Source organism: Falco biarmicus, chromosome 2, assembly GCF_023638135.1.
Source record: "Falco biarmicus isolate bFalBia1 chromosome 2, bFalBia1.pri, whole genome shotgun sequence".
Lineage (NCBI taxonomy): Eukaryota > Metazoa > Chordata > Aves > Falconiformes > Falconidae > Falco > Falco biarmicus.
The window spans coordinates 22013709-22038022 of record NC_079289.1 but is presented as its reverse complement, the minus strand read 5'-3'; the positions used below and the strand labels follow the sequence as shown (position 1 = coordinate 22038022).

General features: G+C 38.4%; 1 protein-coding gene across 2 annotated transcripts in view; it reads right to left on the bottom strand.

Moving 5' to 3' along the window:
* The window catches only part of NUP58 (nucleoporin 58), a 35623-nt gene extending 11309 nt beyond the window's left edge, over positions 1-24314 (bottom strand). Inside the window, exons 1-13 of one of the 2 annotated variants that reach the window (XM_056327785.1) lie at positions 24002-24314; positions 20133-20272; positions 18768-18803; positions 17195-17347; positions 16009-16143; positions 15332-15442; positions 12127-12151; positions 11631-11696; positions 10686-10860; positions 9254-9333; positions 8465-8583; positions 6291-6373; positions 3176-3377 (exon numbers count right to left, since the gene is read on the bottom strand). In XM_056327785.1, coding sequence (XP_056183760.1) covers positions 3176-3377; positions 6291-6373; positions 8465-8583; positions 9254-9333; positions 10686-10860; positions 11631-11696; positions 12127-12151; positions 15332-15442; positions 16009-16143; positions 17195-17347; positions 18768-18803; positions 20133-20272; positions 24002-24126 — 1450 coding nt within the window. In that variant the 5' untranslated portion in view covers positions 24127-24314. Of the gene's footprint in view, positions 1-3175; positions 3378-6290; positions 6374-8464; positions 8584-9253; positions 9334-10685; positions 10861-11630; positions 11697-12126; positions 12152-15331; positions 15443-16008; positions 16144-17194; positions 17348-18767; positions 18807-20132; positions 20273-24001 lie in introns of both variants that reach the window. The other variant, XM_056327784.1, reaches the window with a different exon arrangement.

The following is a 24314-nucleotide window of genomic DNA, read 5'->3' as shown; positions in this document are numbered from 1 at the left end:
TGGGGAAGGTGCAGGCGAGGCAGTGGTTAAAACCCTAGCTGCTACCACACAAAAGCACGACCAGCCTCACCGCTACCAATAAAGCTGTGCTCAGAGCAAAAGTGCTAAACTAGGGAGGAAAGGTTGTGTGCAGACATGACTTAAGCATACTTTTAATATCTCTAGCCTCAAAAAACTGCACAAAAATCGTGCTTCAGTATGCACGCCACAATCCTGGTATCCTGATTATCCACCCCAGGAGAACAGTGGAGTACATCTTTGCTCCCTTTCTTCCATATGGCCAGGATCCACTGGCTGTATTTCTTTCAAGAGAAGCCAGACGTATCTTGGCATACAGAGAGAACATAAATAGGGTGCATATCTACACCCAGGAACTGGGGAAACATTTTCCCTGATCCCACAGCTTAGACGTAGCTACTAAACTTTTGACTTCTGAACATAAATTTAAAATAAATTATTCTCTTTTTCAGAGAGAGAACGGTAACTAACACTAAAATCATCTTATGAAATACTTAACTATGTAAACATCAAATATTTTTTTTAAAGAGAGACTAACCATCCTGACCCCTCAATAACAACAGTACCATATATTAGATTTTAGTCAAAACTTTGAAGCCCAGGTTAATTTTCTTGTTTTATTTTTATCTTCAAGAACAGCAACAACAGGTCAGGTAGTACAAAGACACTCCCTGCCCTTTACAGAAACCTCATTTCATAGTCTTCTCTCATAACCTTCTACCATTCCTCATCTACCTCACTCTTCAGGACTTAGATCTTGCAAAGAAATAAGCATGATTTTAACATCTAGCAGATATTATGAATTTGATAAATTAACAAAGGCAAAACATCAGAACATTTGCTGTTTTACTGCAGCAAATGGCCATCAGAAAATTCAAACAAGGAAAAGGAAACAAAGAGGCAATCTTTAAATGTTTAAAAGATTCTTATAAAACTGAAAGGATACATTCTTCTCCTTTTCTACTAAGAGTAATACAGAAAGTGGCAACCTTATCTGAAGCTCAGAAGGTTCTGGATAAAATGCTGGGAAAAAGTCAAACACTGAAGTCAGTAATTTAGGAAAGGTGTGATATTTTCCTTTTTAGTATGCTTTTAAGACTTTAAAACATCTCTGAAATAGTTCAGGTCTGACAAATCCTGCTTTTGAGCTACAGGGACAGAAAAGATGACTTCAAGTTCCATCTAACCCTATTTTTTAAGTACTCTTGAAGTGCCACTCACCACATTAATCTACCTCTATTTTTCCAGGTCCTCCCATGAGTTGCATGGAGGGGAGTAGTATTCAAACCGAGTAAGTAGTAAATAAATTGTTGTCTACTTCTGTTAGCATGTTTGATGTAAAGTTAATGGCTTTGTTCTATCTGCACCATGTTTGTAGTTGGCACGTTTTTGGCTTTTGAAATACTCCACCAACACAACCAACCAACCAACCCAAAACCAACCTACACACACTCCCATTTGCTCCTTTCACTACAGAATGTCACAAAACACCTCAAGGTATAGTCACCCTATGTAAGGCGTGCTGGTACAGGTCAGTTCTGTCCTCCACCCTGCCCCTCCTCTTCACTCTTACTCCTAAGAGAATACTCACAAAATCACACCAAATGGCATCTAAGTTATTAGCAGTTCCCTTGAATTTGGACTAGGAAGTTCAAATCCGTCACCCCAATTCACGAAAATGCAGGTATAACGTTAAATGTGACATCCCAAGTACATGACTTTCATACACAACTAATCCTGTAATGATTGTGGAGATTACTTTAACAAAAAACTTCAGACAAGGAGAAAGATGAAGGGAAAGGGAACTACTCTGGCAACATTAGGCTGCAGAAGCCACACTTCTATCTGTACTAAAAACCTTGAAGTGTGACATTACATTATGTCATGTTTTCTGTTTAAAACCAGACTCTTCCGCAGATGTCACTTCTACAGAACTTCCATGGATTAACACTGCAGCAACAGGAAGACTGTGGTCTACTATGGAAATTCAGAAGAGAAATGCTTCATGAAGACTTCATTTTTTCTTGTGTTCAAAATTATTTTGATATATTTGCCTTTTAAACCCATCCCCTTGTTGTTTAGAAGGGCCAGGGCTGGAAGCACATTGTATTTTCCTTTTATGAAGAAGGCAAAGGCAATCTAATCATTTGTCAAACAGGGTGGTTGGTGCATAGATCTCTAATCAAAACCATTCAAAATATGACTGCTGTTAAAAGAGAAGGAAAAGGTGCTAATATGACTTTCAGTAAACCTGTGGTAACATTTTAGAAAATAAATGGTAGAATAAAGTTACCTATCTCCTTTTCATATTTGCTGACAGACATATCTATATTAAAGTAAAATTAAATGGAATTTTTCTTATTTCTGTTAAATGATTAAATATCAATTCAATTCTCTACATTCACAAATCCTTCTCTGAGAAGTGTTGGTTAGTGTAACAATGTCAACTAAGGTGCCTTAAAGTTATTTCCTTTGCCATACGCATATCCATTCTTCATTAGCAGTGGGTCAAGCATTTCCTCTGTTTTGGTCTTCCTCTTACACACATATGCACACAGAACCACTGATATGCTCTACTTGCTCTAATATTTATTTGCAACAGCAGAATAGCCAGCAAAAAATGCTCCATCATCACCCTGACAAAGGAGTTGGCTAGAAAATAGTAAGCCAGGCATCAGTCTTCATAGTCTACAGAATTCTGCTCCACTATCCTTCCTGTTCTACAGCATTTTCCATTTTACAGGTCCAAAGTGCTATATAAAAATGCATTAGTTTTACATAAGAAAAAGGTAATATGTATTTAGATAATCTCTCCTCACTGATGTGAAATAATTTACTATAACCATACAATTCTGGAAAGAGGCTATACTACATGTATTCAGAGATGTTACTTAAGAGCGAAGACTCACATTCCAAGGGGTTAAGTTAGAACAATACAGTAAATATCACTAATACAAGTAAATTCACAAGATTAAGTATCTGTTGTATAATTATTGCTAAGTCTACCCTGCATTTTTCTATTGGCTATGTATCAGTAACTTTGCTCGTCACAACGTTTAGATTTTTAGTCTAACACAAAGGAAGACCTCATAGAAAGCTTTACACAAATTTATTATTGTCGTAACACTAATAATCTATAACTTGAATGCACTCAGACCTGTAGCAGGCTGTTGCTGCTGAGTAAGTGTTGCAGCCATCGCAACGGCTGCTGCATTTGGTATGTTGCTGAAAGGGGTCGGTCCAGTGGTAACACGTGGCGCGCTCTGCCACTTCTTAGCTTCTGCTCGTCTTGCCTCAAACACATCCATGGCATCTCCCAGAAAGGTTTTCCTGTAGCCAAGGTATTGGTCTTTGAGCATCTGAAGGGGGTGGGGGGGAAGCCATTTTAGTTCAGTGTATTTGACATAAAACCTTAACTTAATAAGGAAAAACACTGAATTATAAATAACATTTCCTTTTTTTAGGAAAAAAAAAAAGCCCCCACAATCTGGAAGGATCTAGTCAAGCTGCAAGCTGGAGAGAAATGTTTTGCATCACTTACAGCCAGAAGAGGTTCTTCATTTAAATCCTGCAAAGCAGTCAAGCCTGACTGACATAATGAATGGTATAAAAATCTTTCACAGTTGGTGCAAATCAGCACAATTCAATTTGTATCACTGCACTAGGTGACCTAAGAGGCAAAATACAGTCACATTGCTAGCTTATACCATAAAATAACACTCTTCTTCAGTGCTACCGTTTCTGCGTGGAGCCTGCTTTTGCTCCCTTACCCCCTTCACCTATTTTTCCTTCCTTTCACTCTTGTGTTTCCTTCTTAGTACAAAGCTAAAGCAGCTACCAGAATTTTAGAATTCACTCGTTTCTGAGTCATTTCATCAACAGCATAACACTGTGCAAATGCAATAGATCACTATGCTTTAGTCTAACAAGTAGCCTGAATATGTTGTCATGTTCCCCCTCCCCCTTGCCTATGCCCCTTCCACCCCCACCCCACCCCCCTTCCGTGGCAACATTTAGCTTGGCCTGTTCATTGTGAGCCATTTCTACCCGTCACAGATGAGGGAACTATGGGTATCTTAGGTAACAAAAAGAATAAATGGCTTCAATTAAAGAACCAATAGAATGATTTCCATCTTCTAACAGAGAATCTTTAAAAGTAATAGATTTATTGAAGCCGAAGAACAGTAGGTTCAGTTGAATTTTACAGAAGCCATACTACATCCTGTGTTCCTGGCTAAGGATATGCTTGTTTCCAAGAAGAGGAGCTTATGGTCCAAAAATTCAGACCCAGAATTTGAACAACTGTGATTTTTGTCTATCAGCAACACCAGGAAACACAAAGATTGACTTCATTATCACATCAGGTGTGCTGTCTTTGGAAAGAAAGAGACATGTGCCGAACTCTGATATGATTTAGTACAATGTCATACTGATTGCCATAGGAGCTGAGAAATGCCATTAGACAATGTAAAGCAGTTTTTAAGGCTAATCTATGCAGAATGATTTAATGACATTCTCTACCCAAGTTGTGCCCATGCACATTTTACTCTTCACTGATCTTGGATACAGAATGTATCTGTATGTTCATAAATTATATAAATATATTTAACAACTAGCCCCATACAAAGATGTTTCAGGCCATATTTTTCTACAACTCCAGACCCTCGAATGAAAGTATACGTGCAAATCAGAAAGCCTATTTCAGACAAAGGAATCAATTGTGGTTACAGCTCTGCCTTCACAAACCATATCACAACCATCAAATAAGGCAGCAACAGGAGTTTCAAAACTGCTCTGCTCTCCTAGGATCTCCTAGCTGATAAACTAAAATAGATGCTCAGAATGATAGATCCACTTATGCAGTATATTAATTTTTCTGATTTCTGAAGCTTTAGTTATAAATGTGTCTTCTAAAATATCAGCCTTCATGTCCACCCACTAGAATAAATCCCAAAAAACCTTCCCCAAAAGAAAGAAAAAATCCTCAAACCCCTTAGTTTCAAGCAATAGAATACTTCTTAAGCTGAAGTCACTCCTATTCAGTCATGCTGACAAGGTACTGAAGATACCATTACTTATACTTGCATATTAATCCAGCTCTTCATATTGAAGAGCAACAAAAATGTACCATCAAAGACCACCGCATGAGTTCAGGGTACACTCAGATCTCAGAAGTGAAGAGCCCAGCACACACCTGGGATCCTTTTTGTGTAATTCTGCCAAGATTATGGAAATGCTCATATATTTTGTATCTGGTACCAAAACTGAGTTCAGTAAGAGCAGAACAAATATCTGATGGCAGGTAGCTATAAAAACCAGTGAATATCCATGCTGACAGAAGCAATGTATGAACTAGATTCCATGCATTGCAAGATCCTCAGTATTCCTGAACTTCTTTGAGGAAAAATAAAAAGCTTCAGATGTTTAGAGAACTATCAACATTGTGCAGAAAAACTCTGAGAAGGAAACAAGCCAAAAATTTACCAGAACTATTCCTATTAAGGAAGTCACTTCACAGAAACAAGCCCAAACACTTCTCCAAGTTCAGGGGATTTTTTGTGAGCAAGAAGGGTTCTCACGATCTTAAGAAAAATTATGGATTGTAGAACATTGACATTTGTCAATATGTCCCAAACTGTAAACAGGAAATTCAAGCAGAGTCCATGATAGAAAAAACAAGCCTAACTAGGACCTTTGATACATTAGTATTTTTTTCACAGTAGTCTTTCCCCCCGCCCCCCATACATATGACTTTCCATGAAAACCAGGCTGAAAAAAGTTAAACAAACCAAACCACAATTTTCACCAAAATTCTTTGATATGTTGAAAAATCTTACATATGAACACCTACTTTTTCTGTTACTTATCTGAGTAAGAGTGGATTTAGATCATCATTGTTTGAGGTCAAGAGATCATTGGGCAAAAGCAAAACATAGAAGTATGAGCTCAAAGACAAACATTTCAAAAATTGATCAACGATTACAAAGAAAATATAGGTAACATTTTGTTACCTAAATGATTGTGGTCAGTTGCTATCATCACTGTAAGTGAATAATTCAAATTTTAGACTTCAGCTAAACAAAAGTTACTTTTTTTTTTTTAACCAAAGCACTTATCCAGAACAGTTTGAAAATTTTTAAAAGCAGTTAATTTAACAGAAGTTAAAAAAAGAAAAAAAAAACCACCAGATTAACTGAAAATATATTATGTTTTCAAAAAGTGACTTTGTAGTTCTTCCACCAAATACACAGGAACACATCAAACCAACATACCTTTACGTTTTCATGTATTGATTGAAGTTGTGCAGCTAAAGCTACAAATGTTTGATAGATTTTCTGCATAGCCATAGACAAATCTGTAAAAGGCATATAAAGCATTGGTAAGTGACAATCTCACTACCAGGAGAAAAGATTTAATGTTTATACCACAGCAAGAAGCCCCCCCAAAATACATACAGCACAAAGCACAAAGGCAATCGCATGTGAACAAGTTGACGTCTGCAAAAGATACACAATTTGAGAGCAACTGGGTGCCACAAGTTACCCAAGTACTACTTTTTGAAAGGGCTTCAAACTGTATTTTGAAAAGTACTCTTTTATCAGATTAATTTTATATATATGGAATTTGTTTCCTATAATTCTATCATTTAACAAAGCTAAAATATATTAGCCTAACTATTTAATTACACAGGAACATTTTACCTCATTGGTTTTTACATAAACATAGTTAAATCAGATTTTCTTGTGTTTGTATATATTTTCCACTCTGAATTAAAGTACAGTTAAACGTTCAGTTGATTTTGCCAAAGACAGAGCAGTAGAATGGAAACTTATATTTTAAAGACGCAATTAACAAGTATCACAGGAACAATTATTCTAGCTCTACCCACAGGCATATCAGAGAAACGCAATGGGGAGCTTCTTGCCTACATAAAGTCTTAGATTTAGGATATCCTATTTCCCACACACATATGAAAGTGTTTTCAGTGCACTGACCCAACTAACGCAAAACTTTAATCCTAAAGTGGAAATCTCAAAAGTTTCGCCAAAATCAGGCATTTGCTGACAAAAAATGCTTTTCTGGAAGAAGCACTGAGACAACGTAAGAAAATGGAGGACAGAAAAGGGTTGAAGTGGTCTTTCACTGCGGAAAGATCAGCTTCTGCATTTCCTCTGAAGGATGCATACAACCTACTGAAATGCAAATAGTAGCTATCAAGTTCTTGAAGATGCGCAGATCTAGCAACGATTCTTGAACTGAAAAGGTCTGCCTCTCCATAAGGGCATTTCTCCATTATAATTTGCATTTCTTTCTGAAAAAGAAAAGCTGGGGAATAAATCTCATGCCAACCTGCAGGGTTGTGGAGGCAGTGGTATCTAGGAAGGCTGGCCACAAGTTTCCAGAGAGTCTGGGGATAACTTATTGAAACCAAGTACTAGACATCTCAAAATTTAAGACATACTGGGTCATGATTTCCTGTATGGTAAAGGCTACATATGCAGCACAGTGTTGACTAGATCACTAGATCATTTGCTGACAGCTTGACCACGCTGGCACAACAGATTAAGCCTTGCCCACACAAGATTTAGATTACGTTTAGATTATAGCAGAAACTGCTGAAAAACCTGAGGAAAATCTGTGAAGGCATCCCTCTCGTACTCTGGAAGAACAAGAAGATCACATGGAAAGACAGAGGACCCTCATGATTCAGCAAATATCCCACTCTGGAAGCTACATCTAGACAGTTCTCTTGGATTAGACATATAAGGTCCAGAGTCTATGTACCATCCTGAGATGGTACAATGTTCAAGTATCATTTGGCACAAGAAGACATGCACTTGAAACCACTGTTTATTGGAGAACTTGTACCTAAAGTGAGACCCAAAAGATAAAAATGTCTACAATCATAGGAATGGTAACCAACTAGAAGACTACTGTCCAGAGGTCAGTATTCTCTGACCACAGAGATTCTCCCAAGACTGAATGATGTCACAGCAAACTAGACTAAATTTTTGCGGTTGGTCAGAGCTGAAGGCAACACCAACTGGCTCCAAACTAAGTAAAAATTCCCAGTTTGATCTGGAACTGGCAGAGCAGATGCCCATATTCATCTGGTCAGACAGCTCAGTGCAAGACAGGGGGTGCCAGACATCAGCTTTATTAACAGATGCTGAAGGGAGAGAGATGGATATAGTGGATATCAAAACAAACTAGGCTTACAAACTACACCTCAGGAACTGGATCCATCTTAAAAAGCTCAAGAATCTTTATGAATTTAATCTTTAATCTTTACATTGAACAAACTGCAGAATCTGAGTGCTTATTTCTGTACATTGAATAAGAAAAGCCAACAATAATGAAAGAGATTAATTACTAAGTTTTTCCTTATAGGTGTAAGATTTCTTAATTTTTTAAATGTACTAAATACTACAATTGAAACATTTACCTTGTGGAGTTATGTGTGAATTATTTGCTTGAGTAGCAAGATGATTTTCCAGTTCTTCTATTTGTTGCCTGTATTGCTGCAGCTGTACTTCAAACTGCTCAACCAAGATTCTGAAGTAGCTAGATGAGTAAAATGAAATCATGATTAAACTTCACTAGTTTGCCACTTCTTTTTAAATCCGATCTGTAATAGCTGCCAACTTTCATTTAATGAATTGCAGCAGTTATGTTCTATGACATTCTTGACATCCCTCTACTAATAGGAAGAGAGTAAAGACTGTTTTTCCTCCTGTCTATGGATAAACAAGTACAGAAATAAAACCATGATTCCATTCAGTACAAACGTTAAAAAGAAGCAAAAAAAAATTCCTATTATAAGTTCATAGAATCATAGAACTGTTTTGGCTCGAAGTAACATTTCAAGGTCATCCAGTCCACCTGCCCTACCATGAGCAGGGACATCTTCAACTAGATCAGGTTCCTCAGAGCCCTATCCCAACCTGATCTTTAGCACTTCCAGGGATGGGACACTTATCACCCCTCTGGGCAAACTGTTCCAGTGTTTCACCACCCTCACTGTAAAAAATTTCTTCCTTCTTCTAGTCTGAATCTACCTTCTTTCAGTTTAAAACCTTCACTCCTTGTCCTATCACTACAAGCCCTACCAAAAAGTCTCTCCCCATTTTTCTTATAAGCCCCTTCTAAATATTGAAAGGCTGCAATAACGTCTCCCCAGAGTCTTCTATTCTCCAAGGTAAATTATTATTATTTACAAATAACAGTAACTCACTCTGCTGGGGCTGTATTTTCATGCTGGAGACCAGGAGGAGTTTTCTGTGTTCGTAACGCTATTTCTGCATTCTTCAGCTCCTAAATAAATAGGAAAAAATAATAAAAGATAAGATTCTGTATTAAGTATTCAAAAAGACCAGCTGTAACTCTACTGTTCATTTATATAAAATATTTTCTTTGTATATTTAAGTTAACAATGTGACAGAATCAGACCAGAAACTCTTCAAAGAATAGACTGCCAGAAAGCTGGAGAACTGTAAATACCAACAGAAGTTTGGGAAAACAACAAACAACAGCACATACTGAAAGCACACTGAGCTCTCAGAAGTTGAAAAAAATATTCTTCTTAACTGTCAAGAGATAAAATCTAACTTCTACTGTACTTCAGAAATCCTGTCACTATTACTGAGGACTAGAGGGGGGGAAAAAAGCAACAGTCAAGTGCAAGGAAGTAACACCTTAAAGAGAAGAACAGAAAAAAAGGATTATTTTGCATTTATTTTTTTTTTAATATTAACTAGTTAAAAAAACTGCCTCTTTCTATGGAAATGATCTTTTTATGCATGACAATTACAGCATAAGCTTCTGTTCAATACTTTCTAACAACTCTATCACTAAGAATTTCTCAGTGCCTGGTGTTGTGATTATTCTCTACTGCATCATTTACAGAAATAATGAAAGTATCAGTAACAAGTTTTTGTTTCCATAGAAAACTCAGAAAGGCACAACTACAGAGTATTTCCTTTTGTTATCACAAGATATAGAAAACACATCAACATTTTTACTTTAGAACAAAATATACTTATTTATATAGCAAGCAGCTTTGACATGCCAGATGAATTAAGTGGTACAGATCTTGAAAAGCACTTCCATCAAAACTTGAGCTCAAACTGGTTGCACAGTTAAGATGCAGACAGGCAGACAGAATTCTGACTCAAGTTCACTAAATGAATACTAGTGCTAGTTAAGATATTTTGGTCCCTGAAATGTTATGGGGCAGCGTTTGAGTTTTGGTTGGGTTTTTTTGTTTTTTTTTTTCTTTTTTTTCAGTCTTCAGAGGAAAATGTACTCGCATTTCTGCTGCTCCAGAATCCAAGATGTTGTAACAAATACATCTTCACTAGCAGCTGAATATATAACTGAAACTGAAGTAGACACACATTCCCTTCTAATGCCTTTGCTATGTAGGAGTGCTTTCCTGAATAAAAGTAATTTTATTGCTGTTGTACTTATCTAAAAATACTGACTTCACATATTTCAGTCTCCCCTGGTAACTTCAAATAGATTAGAAGGGATTCAAATTTTCGTTTTATTTACAACTCTTTTAGTTTGGGCACATTTTAACTTGACTGATGATAAAGAAGGCTAGTTATCTTGTATGAAATAACCGACACAGAAAATCTCCCTAATAAATTTGTATTCAATTATACCTGCGCAGTTTCCACCTTCAGCTTGTCAATATTAAGAGTGTTTCTCTGTAATCCACTGGCAACTACAGACAGAAGTTGTTTCAAAGCTTTAATGTCTTCTTGTACTTTAAGCATTGCTTTAGAGGACATTCTACTAATTTCTTCCTGAACTTGTTTTTGTTCTTTCACAAATTTCCTGAGAAAGGGAAAAAGAAGGGGGGAGCGAGAAAAGAAACATAATATATCGAACCTGAAGTACCCAACTGTTTATATTCTGGTTACATCATTAAAATAGCTATTAAATTGATTTTTCCAAAATCAAGTGCTGAACAGTAAAACTACTGTAAAGCACCATATTAACTCCTAGTGTGCTAATACTGTAAAAAAACTCAACAACCCTCCCAGACTCCAATAGCAAGTGCTTAAACACGTTGTGCTCAACACTGACAAAGATATGTATCGAGTATTTTTTATATATATAATAATATATAGCATGTAGTAAAAGTGATTACTACTTTGAACCCACAAATACAGTGACATACAGCCTCCTTTACTAGTCTACAGCCTGCCTCGTTCCTGCCTGAGGGATGGCTCTTTTACAGTTCTCTCAATTCCATATGAGATCCACAATGCACATGCAATATGGACATAAGGTTCAATACTTACTATGCATGTGCAACAGGCTCAATACTCCCAGGGAGAGATGGATCAGATTTTAAGAGCATATTTGTTGGCACGCTCACTTGTGTAAACACATGAAAAAGTGAGGTCAAAAAAAAAATAAACAGCCTAGGCTTCAGCTATTAGAACTATCTATCCACTCTGTTCCAAAGGTTAACCTCCTGAAAGGCCTTGACTAGTAAGTTATCCTGCATGCAGCCTGCAGTAGGGTGCTTTTGTCACAGAGCATCAACAGCATACAATACTTTAGCAAATTTACTATCATAAATAAAAAATACTACTTACTGTAGATTTTCTACATCTTGACAGATTACTGGAGGTAGATTTTCATCCTTTAGTGCTTTGCTATCTCTACAAGAGACAATGCATGTTCAGTCGGTGCTTTAATCCTACCAGACATTTTTGCATGACTACTAAATATCACAAAAACATTCAAGTGATGGATTATACTGTTCTGCACCCATTGCATGTATGCCGCAACTAGGAATGATTTAGATTAATGACACAGATACTACGCCTGTGGTGTAAGCATCATACACATTCACAGAAACCATTTTTCAGACCACATAATCAGTCTGTAGCAGATGCCAGATAAGCAGAGGTATTGCATTTGATGGGAAAATTCAATGTTTAAAATGATGAACCACCATTGGTCACATTGCAAAACTTGGTTATTGACATTTATGCCTTTTTCAAGATCAAAGCTGTAGAAAAGCCAACATATTAGAAAACTATATATAAACCAAGTAAGACATAAATGCGAAGAAAATCTGATACTTACTCTGGTCTTGTTCCTGTTTTGTCACCTAGGAAATAAGAACTGTAGGTCAGAAATAAAGCTTTGAAGAACAAAACAATCTTAATGAGATTTTAGGGAAGAACTGACGACTACAATCTGCTTGGTTTCTCTTGATAAAAGGAAGAGACTAGGCTAACCATAAAAGAAAGACGGTTTTCATTTACTCCCCCTTCACAGAGAAGCATCTTTTCAAGAACAGTGGTTCAACAGTTGAGGTGCTAATTTCTTGCCACATAATAGTAGTGCAAAACACCTTGTGTCACTGTACAAGTCACTGCAAATACAATACACAACTGCAGTTGTGCAAGAACTCTGTTCCTGCTTATGCAACCACAACTCACCAAGAATGTTTTGTGGGTGCAGGTGAAGTGTTTAAATTCAGCAATAGCAGTCTGTTCTCAAGTATGAAGGCAATGAAGGTCTGACCACTGGACCTCCCTAACAATTCTGTTATTGCATCAAGTCCAGTAATTCACAAGGTTTTACGGAACTGAAGATGTTACTGCTCACCTACCACCTACGTACTCCAAACTACATCTGTGTATCAAGGTGCCAAATGACTGAGTAACAGAATGGAGCTTAAAGCAACATAACACAGGGTCTGCAATCACATCCATCCTATAACCATAGTAATCTGTCAGGAAGAACACTCACTCAGCCTAAGTGGGCTTCATCTTCTTCAGCTGGATGCAATACACATCCTCAACTTCCCTCTCAGTGCCACTGTGGCAGAAAGTAGCTATGCAGCTAATGCTAGTGCCACAAATATTTCAAGCTGCACAAGCCAATGCTCCTGCCAGGAGAAGCTACTACTTTTAGAAGCAACATCTACTTAAATTGTCTGCTGGCTCTTGTCACCCAGTACATTAGAGAGCCTGGAGTCCCACAATCATTCCCTGTGCCTTTTGCTAAGGGAAAAAAAATCTACATAAAACTGGTGGAGGGGTCAACCCCAGAATTTAGGACTGCTTTCTCTGCTGATAAAAATTAGGCAGAAAACTAAGTATACTTTGCTTTCTCTCTTCAGCCACTTTTGCTGTACATCAGAACACCACTTACAAAGTAAAAGATACAGATTTGAAATCAGATTATGCTGATTTCTAGGCAAGTGAGTGCTCCAGATTTTACCTTTCTTTACATTCTTTTTCATAATAGATGAGGAAAATATGTATAAGAACAGCTTCTTTTCCTGCAGCTGTATTTTAAAGAAATACTAAACAGTCTTCAGTCTCCAGAAGGAAAAGCTTTTATAAGCTATTCCAGAAGAGAGAACACAGGCCCCAGTCCCTATCTGTGCTGAGATTTCTAGGGCAGTTTTCTTTGGTAGCAATGTCTTCTTCCTTTTCTTCCAAGGAAAAGAAATAAAACCCTCAAAACCGTAAAAGCACCACCCTCAAACCTTGACACAGTTCCTCATACATCAGTACAAACAATTGTACCAACAGGACAGAGTAACAGCACACAAGTAGAGACATTTGCCTTAAGCAGCCTTACCCATTATGGGAAACACTCCTAAACTTAAAAAAAAAAAAAACCAAACTCAAAAAACCAGTCTCCTTCAACATTTCCCACTGCTTAGCCGAGAGGTATATGCTTACCATCCTGACAGCAACAGTTCAACTAGCCCAGTTTCACTATGCAACATATGGGAATTCAGGTACTCATTCAAGTTTCTACCTTAAGAGCTAGGCAACACAATGCTGAGAGTTATCAAACTGAAGTCAATTTTGAGTCTGTGGTTCTCTGGTCCTCATTTTAAGATACCTGTATATTATGGAAGTGTTGTGATATCCTAATATTAATGGAAATCCCACAGAACCTGGGAACTGGACCTTTTTCATCACTCCTAATTTCAGTAATTAATGCCAGAAACAATAAGCACCATGCAGAGCACTCCGGCGTGGACAGTCAATATGTCTTCTCTTCTACAAGTATGAAGAACTATGACTCCACAACTTGTGTTACTCTGTAAAGATGGTTTCACAGAGTTTCTGTATTTCCTTTTCTTTTGGCTATTGGTATACTTAATTTAAAATCTGGATCCTGAATAGAATGAAGAGATTAAATTAACAGTATTGATTCCCCAGAGAAAATGTGTATTTTAGAATCAGCTTTAGTTAAATTTACTCTGAAAGCATAAAAGCAAGACAAGTTAATAAGTGTCTATGTGTCAATGCTCAATACTCCCTTACTTAAATACTTTAAAGCTACCACATAGGTAGTTTTTCTAACGATTTTAACAACCTGATAGAACGTATCAGATGGAACTATGCACTACCAGAAACACAGCTTTGAAGATTAACAGCTAGAAACAGGAAATTTTTATTGCCCAGGCTTTTGAAAAAAAGAAACCAAGTATAAGATCTGTTACAGCTGAAGTAAGCTGGTTTTCAAACGAGTACTTTCTGTATTTGTAACGCATTACTTAAACATAGCTCTGTTTCCCCCTCTAGTGGTTATTTGACATAGAGCTGTACAGAAATCATCGTAGTGTTTTGGGTTGGAAGGGACCTTCAAGATCACCTAGTCCCACCCCCCTGCCATGGGCAGGGACACCTCCCACCAGACCAGGCTGCTCACAGCCCCATCCAGCCTGGCCTTGAGCACTGCCAGGGATGGGGCAGCCACAGCTGCTCTGGGCAACCTGTGCCAGGGCCTCACCACCCTCACAGGAAAGAATTTCTTCCTAATGTCTAACCTAAATCTGCCCTCTTTCAGTTTAAAGCCATTCTCCCTTGTCCTGTCACTACATGCCCTTTTAAAAAGTCCCTCTCCAGCTTTCATGTAGGCTCCTTTAGGTATTGGAAGGCTGCTCTAAGGCATCCCTGGAGCCTTCTCTCCTTCAGGCTGATCAACCCCAACTCTCTCAGCTTATCATCATCTGCCACAGCACTTCAGCAAATGGTCCTACAAGTCTTCACTCCCAAAAGGCTAAAGCGTTTAGATCCTCATTCTCAAGTATAATATTGACTTATACTTATTTTAAATAAATTTACATTACATTGCAATTGCAACCAAAATCTTGTTCTTCTATAAGAACACGATATCCAAGAACAAAATTAATAACATGCCAGGGGGTGTCAGCTTTAATTTCATACTCCTAACACAATGCCAAAGGGTATTTGCTGTAATGCTCTGATAATTTTCTCAATAAAAAAAAAATATGACTGTTTTAAAACAAACTTACTCTTTTTGTCTGACGAACTACTAAAATCAATGCCACCAAGACCTTCATTGGCAGTAGTGGAAGGAGCCGCAGTTGTCCCCAGAGTCAAACTCAAAGCATTCTGCCCAAGTCCTACAATAAAACCACACAGAATTTCTGCATTTACAAAGCTGATACTTAAAACTTACTTAAAATAAAAGCACGTATCTTGCTTGCAGTTTCAGACTACAACACAGCACAACAGTTTTCCTCTAGAGCTGAAAAAGACAGGAAGACATGAAGTGACATGTCTTTAAACACGTTAAAAAAGCAGTTAAAACAGTTTATTCAGACCAAAAGCCACCAAAATAACGAGTTTTAACTTCTCTGCAGTTAAAAGGAGATACTTGTATATCATTTGCCCTCTCCCATTGATGATCACCTTCCTTGAGTCAATTATGGCAATGACAAAACCTTGCATTTTATTTAAAAAAATTAAGTAAAAATGAATTTAAGAATGAAAAAGCTGCCAGTGATTTCAGATTTCGTTTTTATTGTCCATGGATAGCAACACTGTTCTTAACTAAAACACTGTTAAAAATTATACTTTCAGAGTGTTAAGATTTTATATCAACTGAAACTTACATTATGAATTTACACAATCACAGATTAAATATCAATGTTTTGAGACAGGAGGGAAGAACTAAAATAACTTTCACCTGTTGCTGCTGTGCTTGTATTCTGGAAGAGTGAGCCTCCTAAACCTGCTAAGGCTCCTCCTAAGGAAAGGCCTGTGGAGGCAGTTGTAGTCGGAGCAGTTGAGCCACCCAAATTTAATGTAAAGCCAGTAGTTCCTGCAGAAAAAGCAAGCCAGCTTCATGCAGACACTGCATTCAAATACATCCACAGCCAGTCTGAAATAACTGAAATGTCTGAAAGCATATTTATCACAAATAATATGGATAATAAACTCAGGTTTTTTTATTTCCTGCAGATTTTCCAAAGTCATAGAGACTTTCAAATTAGATGTTATTTTGTTCTACAATATCGTAATCCTGATAAGTCCGTATTTACCTCCAACTATGTAAAAAAAGTCCCCCAGAACACTAGAGAATCTAGAAACTGACACAGAATTTATTTTATGGCACAATGGATCTAACAAGTGCTATTGACTTTTTATATTAAAACGCCAAAATGTTAATATTTTATGTTAAACATTGAAATATTTTACAAAAGACATGATACAAGAACATTTCCTTGGTAGTCTGAGCCTTCTGGCTTAGGCATCCCAGCTTTTGGTAGGATAGGGAAGAACTGAGTAGAAAAAGACCATAGGTATAAAGGGACAGAGCACAGAGGGCACAGATAGCTGAGCTCAAATGCAGACTCCTAAGGTTAAGAAAAATGAACTCCAGTCTTAATTATCATTATGCATGGTGCAGTTTAACTGAGTTAAATATGATGGCAGGTGTGTGCCAGTATGAGAACTACACTGGGAAAACTTTGTTTCCACTACTGGTTTACCGTTTCAGGCCATCTACAAATGGTAGACATCTTCCAAACTTTTCAGCTGTGCAAATAGGAAGCTTTCAGCCTCCAGTGGGCTTAACAGTTACAAAAATAATGATTTCACACAATGAATCATCTCTCGCTACAGTTCTAAAGACAGATTATATGCTGCCTATTTCACATGGCCATAAATCTATCTGTATTATGGTACCCAAATTTAGAACTAGTGAAGTCCAACGAACTTCATAAAAGTACCACAAGATTATATGTGGGGTTTTTTCCTAGTGGTACACACTAGAACACTTCAGAGTTTAGAACTGTTTTACCACAAAGTTTTATTGTTAAAAAACCCAACCCAACAAAAAATACCCCAGACCCCCCTAAATATTTTCCTACCTGCTGCAGGAGTTGATGTAAGAGCAGATGATAACGACAGGCCACCCGCTGAGGTAGAAGTAACAGGTAAAGCAAATGGCGTGGCTGAACCTGCAGGTTTGTTGAAACCTAAACTAAAGCCTGTAGTAGCTGCTGATGTGGTGGCAGGTGTGCCTAAAAAAACCCAAAAACAATTACCACTCTAAGAACACTCTGTTTAAGAACAAAGGCTCAATTCATCTTCTCTTCTGACCTATTCCCATTTAACCATCACAATCATCACAGCATGCAAGATCACGTGCATCAAGTAAAATAACCCCATAGCACTTTCAGATATATTTCAAAGGTTTACATTAATTGCATGGGCATTTTTGCTCCAGAATCATGGACTGGCAATTATATCTAATGATAATCTAAAAAAACTAAAAAAAACCACATAAGAGCATCTAATAGACAAACCAAATATTGGTAAATAGAGCTGCAAACAATATTGCCCAAAATACAAACTAACAATTCTCAATTGGATGTGCATGCCAAGATGAACGCACACATAATTTCAATTTGTAAGCAAGATAAATATGTTGAGATGTTATTCTCCCAAACTCTGCTTTTGAACACTTAAATTGAAGCAAATAAAGCTTCTGCTTCCTGCATTTTTCACGGTAATACATTTTACATTCTAGAATCCATATTCCAAAGTAAAGGAGGAACATGCACATACATAAACAAGCCACAATAGCACGTGCAAGAAACACATACTCTATGTTCTCAGTAATTGCTGTGTGTCTGTTTTAGATTACATCATTTCATTCAGCTACGGAAAAGAATTAATGTTCATATGCATAGCTGCCACATATGATTATGCAACATACAGTCTGTTCTGGGTTAGATGCTGCTCCTCTCTTCTTCTACCCATTTAATTTGCTTCTTTATCCAACACAATTTTTTCCAATTCATTCACAGCACAGCTTCCTAAATCTTGGGACTGCAGTCTGTCTTGTAGCACCACCCCTAACATCTGTGATACGCAAGCTCAGCTTCTCCTCAGACCTCAGCTGCTCGTGTTTAAAAAGAAACCAAACCCCACACCTACCCACTTATTCCAGTATTTCTAATGCCAACTGAAAAATAGTCACTAAAGATGCATCACAGAAAAGTAAAATATTCCCAAGGTCTGTTCCCAGTTCAACCTTCTATTCTTCTAGAAGAGGTAATTAGCAAACAGGCCTGTTCACACGAAGTTCATTAGAGCAAGAAATTATTTAAGAAGAATTCTTTGATAATGTATTCCAACTCCCCTCTGCTGAAGGATGAAACTCATTAGGGGGGCATAAATACAAAGTCTAACTTTTCACTGCAACCACCGTCACTGCTGTACAGGAATGGAATGGAAGAACCCTTTAAGAAGGAACAGTGCCCAGAACTGCAGGGCTCCACTCTGGTTTGCAGCCTTAACATTTGGGCTGCAAAGCAGACTGCAGTTAGTAATGGGGAAAGATCTCACATATGATTACCAACTTTCTACATCACAAGAAAGATCTATCTGTATCTTTCTTTTGCCTGTATAACGTTAATACCCAAATTTGGTCCTTACCTAGTGTCAGTCCTGTAGCAATAGTTGTTGCTGTTCCTGCTTTAAGAATGAAAACAAAGAAAGAATAGTAATTGAAGGCCACAGAGCAGTTATAGTAAAACATGAACTATTAAAATAATGCAACATTATGAGACAATATGTAGACTATTATACAAGTTTTTTCTGTAGTATGTTCAAAGCAAAACAACATAGAAGACAGTATTTGTAAGCACCAGCAGCACAAATCAAAACATAACTGACTTCAAAATGTCATTTTTCTTCATAAGAATCTGCTAACAGCGAAGCTGATGTTAACACAGCAGTATAGAAAATTGTTTGAAATTTTAAGCAAATTAAAGTGAATGAAAATACAGAAACTAGTAATTCTATCAAGCATTTTTTTCAGCCATATGGCAGTACCTAACATTAGCATGTAAAACAGCAGATTTACAGTATAATGAAGAGGATTATAGAGTCCTAAGTCTTTGTAAAATCCTGTGTCTTGGTTTAGGGTTTCTGTCCCACTGGTAATTTAAAGAGATTATTTTGAACAGTGTTATGCCATTTCATATGTTAAAACCACCATCTGATTAGAAGATCAAAAGAATTATTGAGAGCTAAAAGAAAATTACCCCAACGTAGCCAAACATAGTAGTACTGGCTTTCAGTCCACTGTTGAATTTATTTCTAGTAGATTGGTTCTTAGAACTTCCCCTATCTACCCATACAAGTAAAAAAAAAAAGAATAGGGCCATTTTGTTAGCAATATTGGAGCCAAAGTAATATTCATTCTGTCTGAATGATGCCTGGTGAAAATATTTCCAGTCTGAAAAGTTGGGGGTTTTTTTTGCACTCTGGTACTCCTGTAAGAATCTGTACATTCATAGGCTGAATTAGAGACCTAAGAAAGCATTAATTAATTTCTTCATGCTATTGCAGACATTAAAAAACCTCCAAATAACAAAACCAGAGATGTTTACTACTGCAGAATTACAAGTACCACATTACAAATACTAATAATCTTACAATGTTTTAAAATACTTCTCAGATCAATCTTAAATTATATTTTTTGAGTACCCTGGATAAAGAATTAAGATTTCTAGAAAACACTGGGATTTGAATTAGGGAACAATTTACACACAGGCGCAAGCAGTTTTCTGGTAACTACATTTGGGTTTCTGCAGCATCAGTACTGCATAATTCTCGATTAATAACCTTTTCAACTGTTCAGTGATGCCCCTTTAAAAAAACTACGTTAAGTAGTATTCTGAGCTACAGAACTACTGTAAAAGCAGCAAGCGTGCTATGACAACCCAGTTTTTCTGTACATATGATGTACTACTTCACTGTTAATTCAAGTTTCTGCTGTACAAGAGGGTTTTCTACCTGTACTGGTGCCTCCTGGTGTAAATCCAGTGGGTTTTTTTGATCCAAAAAGTCCACTCCCAAAGCCCACTGAAGAAGCTGATGTAGTTGCTGTAGCAGTGGAAGAGCCCAGAGTTCCAAAATTAAGTCCTCCTGTTGAGCTATTACAAAATAAGACAATTTGCAATAATTATTTTTCAAAATAAAAAAAAAAATCAAACAGTTTGAATTTCAGTTTCTTTCCCATGCCATCATTCATTTTCCCAAACCACACACAATGCAGCTGGACAAGACTAGAGTCCAAGCTCCCTAACACCAAACAGAAAGAGGAAGCCGATCTCCCCCTTTCCTTCTACAGCTCCCACTGCTTCCCCGACACTGAATTCCAGCATTTGTTCAACTCCTTGCTGAGCTGATACATCTTGCTAGACCAGTGGGAAATTTGAACTTTTCTCTATTAAATCATCTCATCAATTCTGCGTTATTATCTCCCTGAACTACTGAGATGGGAGAACAAATGCTAGAGGCAGCGCAAAGATGACAACAAACCTGGACAAAAGCAAGCTACCAGTCTGTTTAGATACCTCTGACTAGAAACCTCAACCAATGTTTACTTAACTCTTAAGTGGTAAGCAAAGACATGCAACCATTCACATCCACCACACAACTTTGTCATATCTTACCACCAAAACACACTGATGCATGAATTCATTTTTTTACCAAAATGCTATCCCTTCCCCTGCAGGTGTCAACCATGGAGGATCCATGCCTACCATACTTTCTTTTCTGAATGTATATTTGTCAAAGTTACAGAAATAAAATTCCACAGCTATTTTCACAGATGAAGGGGAAGAAAGAAGGAGAAACTCAAGAGATCAGTCACTACTAGGAAAATTAAGCCTTTTTTATTTTGGGCAACTACACATTTTAGAAGTTTCATGGCAAATAGAGAACAAGCTTTATACTTAGCAAAGAACACACTAAGTTACTGTACAAGACACAGGGGAATATAATAATCATGACTATCTCTAACCAGTGAAATTACAGGTACTAGCAGCCAGATGAATATATGATTTTCAAAATGCAAAATGTTGCTTTAAGTTGACAAAAGATCAGTTGAATAACTTACTTATAGTAACTTCCTGCCCCCATCTGTGAGCCTTTTTAGGAACTAATAAGTTTTTTCTAACCTAAACAATTTTTGCTTAAGTACAAAAGCAGCAATGAAACAGAATGCAATTCAGACTTCATGCTAACAGCTGTCAAAGTATTTTGTTTCAGGTGGTCAGTATTCTCTCATCATTCCCTTATCTCCTCTCTTTTTGTATGGACGCAGCTCCTAGACATAAGTTAAACACAAAAGTAAATCCTTAAAAAAAAAGTTATAATTAGCTTTTAGATTGAAACTTTTCAAAATACCTACAAAACCAATTGTAGCAAGCCCAGCAAAAGTTGTTTAGAATGCAGACTCACTAATCATCCAACTCCACAGGAGCCAAAGCATTTCATCTTTAGTCCCAGAATTTCAACATACCAAACTACAGCACCATGACCTAATGGCTTGTAAACTTAAACATACAACATGGTGCTTCTCTCACTGGTCAGGAGTTCATGTTTCTCATCTTTTTCCAGCACAGACAAGGGTGACTGAGTATTTTTCTTGTTTCAGCATTATAGTAGAAGCAAGCTAAGGTACACAATATAAAATTCAGCATTATGGGACAAAAAAAAAACCAAACAAAAAACAAACTAAAAAGCCCAAATAAAATTAAGTGGCATTTTGTTTGTTTGTTTTCCAAACAGAAAGAAACCAGAATATAGAAATAGAGCAATGACAGCATTCTCACCAGTAGGAGAAAGCATGTGCCAGAAGGTCTATCTACTCCCCACAGATGGAAGGAAGAGGAGCTCAGGTCACTGAAGTCAGGTCTTACCTCTAATTTTAGAACTAGAACAAAGCATTGCACCTGCCTGAAGCATACTATAGAGAACATGAATTAAATAAGAACAGCAAGCATAAGTACTCTATGAACAGCTATTGGTGCAACGCAGGAATTGGGTAGGCTGGTGTATCATACAGGCTTTGAGCCACCAGAATATTATGTCTGAGTGGTCACACTGATGAATAACACTTATGTCTGGACAACACAAAAAAGGCTCTTTTCTCCCAACACCTGGCAATACTGTCTTAGACCCAGCTCATAAGAACAACAGCTTCTTCTTATAGTCTCAAAGAAGTCATCCCGTAGGGATGCTCAAGATTCACCAATCATCCAGCAGTAAAATGGACTCTTCCTCTGTGGTACTCCTTGACCAACAGCCCTGCAGACTCATCCTGTTTGTAAGAATAAATACATGAATAAAAATGCAGAGTACCATACTGTTATTAATTAGCACCTGTTAAACTTTCACTTACTATTTTGAAGTAATCAAAAAGCAGCCAGAACAGTAAAAAAACCCACAAACAAGTATTTTTAAGTTTAGTAGGCAGTTGTTAACAAGTGCAGATCAACATTCCCCTTGTTGAAGGCAGTATATTTAGAAGAATGTTTTTGAATAAACAAATATTATTTTATTTTGCTCATTTTAATCACAGGAAACCTGCATTAAACAGGCATGCAGCAAAAACCCCTTAAGTTCTTTACCAATTCCATATAGCACACCTTAACTGCGGGGGTAAAAACCAACCAACACAAACAGAAAATGCCAAACCAAGCACAGGTAACATAAGAATGTCATCAATCTGTCATGACCACAAAATTGAGAGTATTAGAAGAGACTCTGAAAACTTGTTCCTTCTCATAGAGGCTTCCAAAAACCAATACTGCCATTTAATCCAGAGATACTCTTTCACATGCAGATGTTCAATTTCCTTCCACTCCTGCTACTAATTCCTGCCAATTCTGACAAATAAGTATTTTCCAATATATCTGCTTTAGGTGAAGTTCTCTTGAGTGATTGATTTCACCTGATCAGATTTGGGAAAAACTCTGATGCAAAGCTCCACTACAACAGTTCTAATCTTCAATGGAGGCATAAGAACAAGCAGGTCAGAAAAAACAACCTGTGCTAGCTCAGTTCTGTGCAAAGAAAGAAAAAAGGGGAGAAAAAAACCCCAGCAACAACAAAGACTTCCCTATTCTGAGAAACCTAAATACTAATAATGCCTTTAATATATAGTGTGCTTTATGTCACAGACACATCAAAGTGCAGCCAAGTTCTCCTTTTACTCCAAGACACTACACACCAAGTGAAAGGTTATTTGTATCAGAAAAAATAAAGCTGCATCCAGCTTCGGGAAAAAAAAAGGCAATTTCACATCTGAACGTTAAACATTTGGGCTTTGACATCAGCGAGCTCCATGCCGCACACGCAAGCTCAGGGTGACTGCTGAAACCTAGATACGCCTACAATTCACATTCTGCGTTCAGAACGTTAGAGAGAACTGTGGAGACACGCTGCTCCGACAAAGCCAAAATACAGCAAAATTAGAAGAGCACCTCCCTTTGTTCCTAGCTGCTGAACAGATTGATCCCTATGCCTGTATTTACGAAGCCGGCCATGAAGCAGATGAAGCAGGAAGGGCACCCCCGCCCCCTGGGGCGGACATGGTGAAACCGGTTCACCCGCGCACCGACGGCCCCTTCGGCCATGCACCGGAGCTCCGGGCCCCCGAGCGCAGCTGGAAAGGCGCCAGGACACACAGCGCAGGGCGTGCGCTCCCCCCGCCCCCCCACACCCACGTGTGCCGCCCGGGCCTGCCCCGCCGCGTCCGCCCCGGCCGGGCACGCCGGGCTCGACAGTGGGCCGTGCCGCGGGGCTCGGCGGCCCCGGGAGCCAGGGGCCCGCGGGCTAGGGCCAGGCGGAGCCGAGCGGAGGTGCCGCGTTACCTCGGCGTGGCGGCTCCGAAGGAAAAGCCCTCGCCCCCTCCTCCTCCTCCTCCTCCTCCCGCCCCGGCGGCGGCGGCCGCCGCGGAGCCCAGGGTCCCCGCGCCGAAGGAGAAGCCCGCAGACATGGCGGCAGCGGCGGGAACGGCCGGAGAGCGGGCCTGGGAGATGGCAGCGAGCCCCAGCGGCGGGAGCGGGGGAGGGCGGCGGCGACGGCCTCCTCAGGGTCAGCGGCGACGGCCTCCTCAGCACCGCATCGCGCCCGGCGCCAACTTCGAACCGCACGGCGGTCGCGAGCGCGCAGCCCCCAGCCACG